This window comes from Heliangelus exortis, chromosome 15 (genome assembly GCF_036169615.1).
Source record: "Heliangelus exortis chromosome 15, bHelExo1.hap1, whole genome shotgun sequence".
Taxonomy (NCBI): Eukaryota; Metazoa; Chordata; class Aves; order Apodiformes; family Trochilidae; genus Heliangelus; species Heliangelus exortis.
Window position 1 is genome coordinate 16311219 of NC_092436.1, and position 10640 is coordinate 16321858.

The 10640-nt window shown below is 59.8% G+C and overlaps 1 protein-coding gene across 5 annotated transcripts in view; it reads left to right on the plus strand.

Moving 5' to 3' along the window:
* Positions 1-9772, plus strand: part of PCDH1 (protocadherin 1) — a 57276-nt gene extending 47504 nt beyond the window's left edge. For 2 of the 5 annotated variants that reach the window (XM_071759278.1, XM_071759280.1), the window contains exons 5-6: positions 5236-8293; positions 9638-9772. In XM_071759278.1, coding sequence (XP_071615379.1) covers positions 5236-5621 — 386 coding nt within the window. In that variant the 3' untranslated portion in view covers positions 5622-8293; positions 9638-9772. Of the gene's footprint in view, positions 1-2970; positions 3013-5235; positions 8294-9637 lie in introns of those variants that run through there. The other 3 variants (XM_071759279.1, XM_071759282.1, XM_071759281.1) reach the window with 3 other exon arrangements.
* The last annotated feature ends 868 nt before the right edge of the window (positions 9773-10640 follow it).

The following is a 10640-nucleotide window of genomic DNA, read 5'->3' on the forward strand; positions in this document are numbered from 1 at the left end:
TCAGTGTGGGAGGAGATGTCTGCAGGCACCTGCAGGGGGGTAACAGAGGAGAGGAAAGCTGCCTCTCCTGGCACCACTGCATCCTTCCCTGGCAGCTGACAGACAGCCAGCTTGGAAGGAAAACCTTGCACCCATCCTTCAGGATGTGCTCCACCCTCCTACCCCCCAGCCAGGCAGAGCCCCTCGAGGTTCAGTGTTCTGGGGCTCTGAACAGGGACAGCAGCTTGAAATGAGTGGCCAGTGACTCAGGTAGGGAAGCTGAATCTTTCTGCTCTGACACTTCAGGAATTCATCCTGCTTTGCCTCCCAGCTCCTCTCCACCCTCTCCCATTCCCCACTTCTCCATCCCACCCACCAAACCTCTCCAGTCCCCTCCTAGCATGCTGCCCTTCCCACCCTGCTCCCTTCCAGGCTTCTCTGCATCCGCTGCCGTGCTCTGCCGTGTCCCATCCCTGCTGCCTTTCCCTCCTGGAGCTGCTCCACTCCATCCTTTCACCCCCAGGATCTGACCCCCCCCACCCATGGGGCAGCATCACTGCCACGGCTGCCACGAGTGGGAGGCAGGGAGAGCCCAACCCAGCTGCCAGCCCCCCAGCTGGGGGGAGAGGAAAGAATCCCAGCATGTCTTTGGTTGGAAGAGACCTTCCAGATCATCCAGCCCAACCTCTGACCACCACTGAGCCGTGGCCCTGAGGACCAGCTCCGCACGCTGTTTAAATACCTCCAGGCTTGGTGACTCCCCCACTGCCCTGGGCAGGCAATTCCAATGTCTGAAAAGCCTTTCAGAGGAAAAAAATGTTGCCACGTATCCAGCCTAAACCTCCCCAGGCGTAGCTTGCATCCGTTTCCCAGTGAAAATCCAAGTGGTGGAGGTTGGCCCTTGAAAAGTGAGAACTCTGTCAGAGGAGCCCTTGCAAGGAGCTGTGTCCCTGCCCTGCCTGGGGATGGGGAGAGAGGCAGAGAGAGAAATAATGAGCAGCAGCACCAATCTGTGCCTCTTCCCCGAGGAGACAGCCTGGCACCAGGCTCCTTCACAGAGAGCAGAGGTGCCCTGGATGTCAGGAGCTGAGAAAAAAAATCCAAAAAAACCCCACACACCAGGGCTGGAGAGAGTTTCCCCTCTTCCAGCCAGAAGGAAAGCCCAGGATGCACCCCTGAATTTCTCCCGGTGCAAAGTCCCCTTTTCATCTGAAGAGTTGAGAGGGATGAGGGGTTTGCTGCTCTGGAGTCATCCCCGAGGCAGCTGACAAGAGGATGGCAAGAGAAATGCTGAAGCTAAAAAAAAAGAGGGAGCCAGAAACCTGTGAATGCCCCACAAACCCCTCCTGGCTGTGGGGTGCAACCCATCTGGGATGGAAATGGGGATAAGAGGATGGAGCAATCTCTGGAGGAGCTGAGGAGGAGGAGGAAGAACACAGAGGCTTCTCCAACGTTGCTTTTTATGTCCATGGCCAGGATGCTGTGGAGATGAGGAAGGGGAGAGGAGCAGCCCATCCTCTTCATCACCTGGGAACCTGCAGGGGATCAGCACCACGGGACTGCTTTCCTGGAGGAAGGAGCCCAAATCCACTTGGGAAGTTGAAGCGGGCACCCTGGGTGGGGGCTTTGGGCTCTGCCTCCTCACCCCCACCACAGGGCATCAAGAATCAGCACTTTGAGGGCAAAATTCTCCCCATTTCAGGAAAGGAATGGTTTTTGCTTGCCCGCTGTGGCACTTTGAAGCCTCTAACATCCCCCCCCACCAGCAAGTGCTGAGAATTAGGCCGTGGGGTCGTGTTTGCTCTAAATCCCAACTATTCAGGAATGACACCCTGCCCTGTTCCCGGGCTCTTCAAGCAGAGCTGCTTGTGCTCCTGGCACATAATGCACTCCTTGAGCAGCAGAGCTCCCGTGCCAGCATCTCACTGCGAGCAGAGGGACAACGCTGGGAAAAAAAGAATACAGCGGTGCCAAAAAAAGGGACAATGGGAAAAGCAGAATAAAAGAGCCTGGACACGGCGTTCCTGCTTGATCCTGAGCTTTCTGAGCTGCTGTGGGGGCAAGGAAATCCCCCTGGCTTCGTAGCTTTAATTTGGGTCCTGTCAGACCCCTTCAAGGCACCTGCTGGCCCAGCAAGAGGAGGTGGCACCGGGCCACTGCCCACCCACCCACCCAAGGTGGCACCGAGGAGTTTGGGGAGGTGGAGGGGATGCTGAGTCCCCCCGGGTCAGCTGGTGGGGAAGGAGATGAGAGAGGGACAGAGAGAGATGCTGCTGCTTGGAAAGAAGTGGGAAACAACAGAACACGACCTCAGAATGAACAAGCCAGTGGCCACCTGGGCATCCCTGCTGTCCAGAGTGAAGGGCCTGGGGGGTCACCGAGGACTCAGCCCTTGACTCGCAGGGAACAGGGATGAAGATGAAGCTGCTTTGCCTCTGCTTTCATCTTTTGCTTTCTAACTGGAGCCAGGAGAAAGAAATGAGGCAAATGCTGAGGAACTAGGACAGTTGGTTTGTGGCCAGCTGTGGGAGTGACCCTAAAGAGGAGCTGTGCTCTCAGGCTGGCTCCATCCTGTCCCCTGCCACGCTTGGGCTCCTGCTTTTGCACCCTGCAGCATCAGCACGGCTGCCCCCTGCTTTTTGGAGTGTGCAGCTTTGGGCTGTACCCATGTGTGTGTGTCCCCAGCCCCCCCTCCCTCCAGGGAGCCACCAGCCCCAGGGTCCCCACGCGAGTCCCACGGGGCCTTGGTGGGTGCCAGGGTGAGGCTGGAGCAACCACCTGGAGCTGTGGTGGTGGCCAAGCAGGCTCCAGGAGGCTGGAGCAGGGCCAGGAGAGGACTCTTTGAGGCCAGGAGGTGCCCCAGGTGGGGTTTGGGGCGAGGTGATGGGGAGGGCTGGCAGAGGTCCAGGAGGATCCGAAACGGGGGGTGTGGAGGTTCCGGGGGTTGGTGCAATGATGTGACCCTCTCGTCCTTTTTCTGCCCCTCATTAGAGTCCCCTGAGCGGAGCAGGCTGTGAAGGGGGCTGCGCCCAGGTACGTCCGGATGGCTTCTGCCAGGATGTCCCAGCTGACCTGGCGGGGGTGCCACCAGGGGACGGGGACACGGGACCGTTCCCAGCACCGGGAGCAGGGCTGCTGCCTGCCAAGGGGAAAAACTGGGGTGCCTCGGCCCCCAGAGGATTGGAGATATGGTCACTGGGGGTTGTTTTAGGGCAAGAGATGCTCAAGTACTGGTTTGCTGCTGACTTGGCCCCTTCTGCCATCTATCACCCTTGTCAACCCTTCTTGACCCTTCTTGGCCCTTCTCCCAGCCCAGGCTTGCCTGTGTGTGAAAAGCTGTGCCAGGGTGGTGTCTGTGTCCAAGAGCTCCAAACTGGTGGCAGGAGGGACACGGTGACAAGGGCAGAGCCCCCCAGCATGGTGGGAATGGGAATGGCTCTGGTTTGCTGAGGCAGTGCCAGCAGGACTGTCCTTTTTGGGGGGAGAAATGAGTGTCCCAGGGTATATCTGGTGGGAAGGGGAACACCCTGAGCTGGGGACAGCCCCATATGTCCCAGAGCTCCTCAGTATCTCCCTCCATCAGCCTGCAGGGCTGTTTGTCAGGGGTGCAAGGGAGTGAGCACCTGGCTGGAGAGGTGGGAGAAGACTTCTGCCCACCAGAGGGGACATCTGCAAGGCAAAGCAGACACCAGGTCAGGAGCAGCATCCCTCCTCTTCAGCCCAACAACAGCACCAGTGGGGTGGGCAGGTCCCAGGCAGAGGCAAGAGCCACATGGTGCCCCCAAGTTGGGGGAGATGGCAAGGGGTGGCTTGTGTCACCTGGAGGGACACACACCCCTGCCTGGGAATGCCAGGTCTGGGGCTCTGAGGACTTGTGGCAGATCATCCTGGGGTGAATGATGCCTGGGCAAGGCTCAGGGAGGGCTTGGAGTGTTTGGGTCGGTGCTGGGGGGACAGCAGCCCATGACCTGGTGGAGCTGATGGTCAGAGCTTCCAGCTCTGGCAGGAGCAGGCACCTCCCAGTGCCCTCAGCTACCTGGGTGGTTGGTACAGAGGGGCTTGGGTGCTCCTGGGGTGTTCCTGGGGTGCTCCTGGGGCAGGGACTCCTGAGCATCAGAGCTGTCCAACCTCTCTGGTGGTAGACATGGGTTTGCAGTGTGTGCTTTGCTGTGCTGGGGGATTTCAGGCTCCGTGGCAGATCAGATGATGTCTGAGGATTTCTGGCTGGGTTTGGGGCTCCTGCTGATGGGTGCCTGGGGAGGCTGTAGGTGCCTGACGTGGGACAGGGCAGGGCTGCCCAGGTGCTCAGGAGAGCTGGTTGTACCTCAGGGCAGTGAAGAGTCTGGAGGTGTTTGGGGCATTTCCCTGCCCCTGCGTGGTGGAGCTGTCAGCAGTGCCCAAAGGTGATGGACCAAGGGGGTTCCTTGCAGCCCAGCAGGGCCCTGCAGGACCCTCAGCTGTGGGGTGACCAGTTTGGTGGCAGCATGGGTGGCAGCATGGGTGGCAGCGTGTCTCCTGCTGTGCCAGTCCAGGCTGCAGAGCCCCTCGGGCAGGATGCTCATCTCAGAAGGGGGTGGGCTCTGCCCCTGCTGCAGGGAGGATGTGTGAATCCAGGGGCAGCTGAGCTGGGACAGGGGACACCAGCTGCCCTGGGGCCTTGGGGTCCCCTCCCAGCTCTGCTCTCACTCCCTGGGTGATCCTGGGACCAGTTCCATGGGTGACCGTGGATCTGGCTCCCTGGGTGGATCTTGTTCTCTGGGTCACCATGGATTTGGTTCCCTGGCTCCCCGAGTGGCCATGGGACCAGCTCCCTGAGTGGCCATGGGACCAGCTCCCTGGGTGACCATGGGACCAGCTCTCTGGGTGACTGTGGGACCATTATCTGGGTGATAATGAGTCCAGCTCCCTGGCTGACTGTGAGACCAGTTCCCTGAGTGGCCATGGGTCCCCTCCCATGGGTAACCATGGATCTCTCTCCCTGGGTGACCATGGGTCTGGCTTCCTTGGTGACCACGGATCTGTCTCTCTGGGTGGCCATGGCTCTGGCTCCCCAAGTAACCACGGGGCCAGCTCCCTTGGTGGCCGTGGGGCCAGCTCCGTGGGTGTCTGTGGGTCTCCCTGTCCCCTCCCATCACGGAAGGGTGTGGGTAGGATGGAGACCTCCAGCCTGTCACTCATCCCTGTGCTCCACCCTCATCCCCTGAGCCTGTAGGAGCCGGGGGGTGTGTAACAAGTTCCTCTCTTGCTTCCCCGCAGATCTGCGGCCCCTGCCCGATGTAGCCATGACGGGGACCTGCACCCGGGAGTGCACAGAGTTCGGCCACTCCGATACCTGCTGGATGCCCGGCCAGTCCTCCCCCAGCCGCAGGCCCAAGAACGCCCTCAAACTCTCCACTTTTGTGCCTTACCAAGACAGAGGGAGTCAAGAGCAAGTCGGGAATGGCAGCCCCAGACTCTCAGAAGAGCGCAGCACCAAAATGCCCAACCTCCGCCTGCTCCCCACGTACAGTGCCTTCTCCAATAGTAGCCATGAGCCCTGCAAGGACTCTCCCATGGAGGAAATTCCTCTCACCCAGACCTCGGACTTCCAGCCAGCCACCACCCCTTCCTCCCAAACCACCAAGAGGGAGATCTACCTGTGAGGCTGGGCTGGGGGTTGGCGAGGGGGGCAGCAGGGAGCGGATTCCCCTTCTTGAAGGCGAGTGGCCAGAGGAACCTTTTCCATTTCAATGCTTTATGGCTCCTCCTCCGGTGGTGGCTTCAGCCGGGCAGGGCAAGGCAGGGGATGAGTGGAGCATCTCTTTTTTTTTGGTTTTGTTGTTTTTTTTTTTTTTTTTTTTTTGGTTTTTTTTTGGTTTTTTTTTTTTTGTTTTTTTTTTTGTTTTTTTTGTTTGCAACCCCTTGGGCCGGGGTATTGAGGGTGGGGGATGTTGTTGGGTGGGAGAAGGTGAAAATGATCCCCCCACCCACCCCCTCCATCAATTTCTAAAGCACTTGGCGCGTCTCCGAACCGCTGCGTCGCCGGGGAGGGCTGGGCAGGGCACAGCTGGGGAGAAGGGCTTTATGTACCAAAGGTCCATGCAGAGCTGGGGGAGTTCCTGGGGCATGGGAGGAGGAGGAGAAGGAGGAGGAGGAGGAGGGAATGTCCCCGCCCAGGGGGAGCGAACTGCCTGGCTCTTTGCTGTAGACTCCTGTAAATACGAACCTTAGGAATGACAATTCAAGTCCTGCCTGATCGCAACTTTTTATTGTCCTTGAAACAAAGCGAAAGAAAACAAAGCAAACAGCAAAATAGAGACGTTTAAACAAACAAACGGGAGGAAAAAAAAAAAAAAGAAAAAAAAAAGAAAAAAGGAAAAGGAAAAAAAAAAAAAACGCAACACAAAAAGAAACAAACCACAGGGAGCAAGTTCCAGCTTTGAATGGTTTTGCTGCGTGGAAGAGCCCGCGGGAGCGCAGCCTCCAGCCCACACTCGTGTTCTATATTGTAAATAGAGATGTGACCCCGTCCCTGAAACAGCAGCTGGGGAGCTGGAGGAGAGGGGCAGCATCCTCCTCGCCGGACTGTAGGGACTTTTTTTGCTATTTTTCAGCCTGGATCTCTTTTCTGAACGTTGTCACTGTGCCCACAAGCTGCAGGGTCCCTTGGGGACTGCCTGGTGCCATAGGCAGGGTCTGTGTGGAGGGGGGAGGTGGGGATGGCCCCAGGGGTGGCCCTGTGCCCAGCAGGTGGAGGAGGGATGGAGAAGCCCCTGGTCCAGGGACCGGCCGGCTCAGGAGAAGCCCTCTAAGTCCAATTCTGCTGGCAGGGGAGGTGCTATCGGTTCCGGGGTCTCAACCCCATCTCCCGGTGCCTCCTCCGGGGCAGGGGATGCCCGTGTGGGCGGCTGTGCCACGCCTTCCACCTCCCTCCCGTCCGCCTCTAAGCCACCATTGCCTTTGTGAGGAGGAGCTTTGTCTCAGGGTCACACCGGGGGCCACCGAGCCCCTGCCCGCTGGAGTCCCGCTTGCCCTTAGGCCACAGGGCCACTCTCACGGGCTCCGGCTTTCTCTTCCATTGTCAAAGGTCGACCGGTCTCCCCGGTGGGTCCCCTCTGTCCTTGGCCCCCTTGCAGGGTACCCAACCCGGGGTGACCCCCGGGCGGGACCCCTCACCCTTCCAGGGGGTTCTCCAGGGCGCTTTCCTGAGCCTCTCTGCTCCCCTCCCGGTCCTGGTATGGGGAGCTCCTCTTGAAGGTGGAGTCTGGGAGACTCGTGCCTCCACCTTGGGGTGCCCATCAGGGTCCTCCCCCCTCTTTGGGAGGCAGGGGGGGCAGGGGGGGCTGTGCTGCACCGTTGTTCTTCCCGTACTCACACGCGCATCGGTCGCCTTCATCTCTGGGATCTTCCTTAGGGAGCGAAGCCAGCGGTGGTGGTAGCTGCAGGATGGTTCCCCCCGACGGGTTCCTGGTGGAGCTGCCTTGGCCGAGCTTGACGGGCAGGGGGGGACACGGCAGGGCCAGGGCCAGGGCCAGCACGGGGCAGAACCTGCCCTGCCACAGTGCCTGTTGGGGTGCAGAGCACCAGGGCCCCCCCTGCCCAGCCTCCTCCTCCTCCTCTTCCTCCAGCATCCCTCTCTCTGAGCAGCTCCTCCCCCTTTGGCGAGGTGCGGGCGGCTCCCCGGTGACCCGAAGGGACATGGGGTGAGCTGAGCCCGGGTGACAAGGGAAGGGCAGCAGAAGGCACCTGCTGGAACCCATCCCTCCCGCTCCTCACCTTCCCCGGGCAGCACCCCGGGCGGCCTCGGCACCTCGAGGTGTCACCTCTGGGGGTCACCTGGAGGGGGCAGGACCCTCCTCCTCCCGGCCTCCCGCTGCCGGCAGTCCCTCGGGGTGGGGGTGACGCTCCAGTCCACCCACCCATCCCTCCGGGCATCCCTGCTTGACCCTGACCCGCCCGTCAGGGCCCGTGTTCCCCTGGCCTGGCTGCCTGAGCAGGTCAAGCTCCTCAAACTTGTTTTTATTGTAGCTCTGTAGTTTCAGGGCCAAACTGGGCAGAATGTGCAATTTGGCCGCGCTGGCCAGGATCCTTTTGACTCCACTGCCAACCCAACTGCTCGTGCAGGGGCAGTGTCCCAGTGCCCCTCTTGGGGACCCCCCCTGCTCCCCAGGAGAGCCACGTAGCCACATCTGAAGGGTGCTTGTCCAAGACTGGCTTCCCCACTTCCATCTCCTCGCCCACCTTCTGCCGGGGGGCACCCTGAACCTGGCCTTGGTGTCTTGTCTCCTGGAGCACCCGGTGAGGTTCTCCCTGCTAGCACGGGGTGAGGGTGGGGGTGAGTGCTGAGAGGGTCCCCCAGGGGTGGGAGAGTGGGTGAGTGGGTGGGTGGGTGGATGGGAGGGAGGGATGGGTGCTGGGGAGCTGAGCCATGGGGAGGGAGGGTGGGGGGAGCACAGAAGGGGTCCCTGAAGGCTGGGAGGGATGGGTGCTGGGGATGTGAGCCACGGGCAGGGATGGGTGCTGGGGGTGTGGGCCATGAGGAGGGATGGGTGCTGGGGAGCTGAGCCATAGGGTGGGATGGGTGATGGGGATGTGTTCCATAGGGTGGGATGGGTGCTGGGGAGCTAAGCCATAGGGTGGGATGGGTGTTGGGGATGTGGGCCATGGGGTGGGATGGGTGGGGGCCATGTGCCTCATAGGGGTGCCCAGGAAACTGGTGGGATGGGAAGGAGATGGCTATTCATGGGGGTGGAGAGGGTGGTGGGTGCCTGGGGAGGGTGAAGGTGAAGCAGAAGGGACGGGGGGGGGGGATGTGGGGTGTGAGTCCTCAGTGGGGTGCCAAGGGGTGGGGTTCTGGGTGGGGTGCAGGGGGATGGGTTCCCTGGGGAGGAGAAGGTGCTGAACCTGACTCCTGGGAGAGAGGGTGCTGGGGTTTGTCCTGGGATGTCACTGGGCAGCAGTCCCAGGGGAGGGCGAGGAGAGCAGCTCATTTGCACAATTATAAGCCAGAAGGATAAAGCCTCTGTGCACGTGGGGGGAGTGGGGGGAAGCTCCCCACGGGCTCCAGTCTCGACAAGAAGCACAGGGATGAGGAGGGGGGGGTTCAGACCCCCCCCCGTGGTGTGGGGGTGGTGGGGTGGGTAGTGGGGGGTTTTTTTGGGGGGGGGTTGTCTGGATCTCCCAGTGCACTAGGACAAGCCAGGGGTAAAACCAAAGGTGGGAGCCAGGGAGCAGGCGGGCTGCGTGGGAAGGAATCGAAGCGACCCCTTTGTAGCTCTTCAGTGTTGGTTCTATTTATACGAGATTTCAGTTCCTTGCTTGTGATGCCTTGTTTTTTTTGTACAGTTTTATGTACATGCAGGTGTAGCTTTTCTAAAAAAAAAAAAAAAATAATAAAAGAAAAAGAAAAAAAAAAAAAAAGGAGAAATCCTATGGCAGAGTTCAAAGCCCCCAACTATTTTTCAGGTGGTGAACCTATGTCTAAAGGCAACACCTCTTGCTAAGGTTGTCTTGCTCTCGGTGTGTGATGCATTTCCCCCCCCCCGCCCCTGCGGGGAAGGCTTTGGGCCTTGGGCTTGGTTTGGTTTGGTTTTTTTTTTTAATCCTCCCCTCTCCCACCCCATTCCCCGGGCGCTGTGAGCACAATTGATCCCTTTGTAATTCTTTCTGTTCCGAGCAGTGAGCATGACACCCGTCGTGAGCCCCCTTTCCGTTCTCCTGCCCTGTTCTGTTGGTTTGCTGAGCTGGCAGATGATCACCTCCGTTGTAATTAGCCCTTCCTCAAGCTTTACAATAAAAGTGTGAAAACCCCGGGGGAGGGGCCTGTGCCTCCTGGATTCTTCTCTTGGGGGTGGGCTGAGGCATCCTGGGAGGGGCGGGGGTGGAATAAAAGCAGGTGGAGGCAGCGAAGAGCCAAGACAGCATCATCCCCCTGGCTGCCTCCACCTGTGCCCGGCACCACTTCAGGTAAGTTCCCACCAGTCAGGGTAAGTCCCCCCAAACACCTCCAAACCTCTTTCCACCTCCATCTGCTGCTCCTTGGAGACCCTTTCCCAGGAGGAAGAGTTGCCAAGTGAAGATGGAGCCCATCATCCCCTCGCTGGGGTTTTGTAGAGACCCCTTTTCTACCATCCCCTTCTCCCTGGGCTCTCCTTTGGGCTCTGGGGAGGGGAACCCCCCCCTGGTGTCTTCATGGGTGATGGAGGGGTGGGGGGCTCTCAGCTGCCCCTCTGTGCAGGCCCAGGCCAGCGGGGTGGCAGGGATGTGTCTGCAGGGGTCCTGGGGAGCCAAGCTGCCTTCCTGCCTGCTGGTGCCCCATCCCAGGGAAAAAGGGTCTGGATGCTGAGGATGGTGCCAGGTTCCCACAGGGGTGGCAGGTAGCACCCAGACAGAGCTGTCACCACCCCTGGGATAGGAGTGGTGACCAAAGAGTGTCTTCCAAAGCAGAGAGACAGCCCCAGGACCTCCTTTTGTCCCTCCTGAACACGTGCCATGGCTTTGTGCCATGCCCTACAGTTGCTCCTCATGCTCCCTCCTCCTCCCCCCTCAGCCCAGGCTGTGGAGACCCCCCTTGTACCCCCAGTCTGTGCCTCCTTCCCTTCTTCTGCTCCACCCTTCTCTGCCCCTCATCCCACCCACTCCTCCTTTACCCCTTTGTGCTTCCTCTGACACCCCCCACCCTT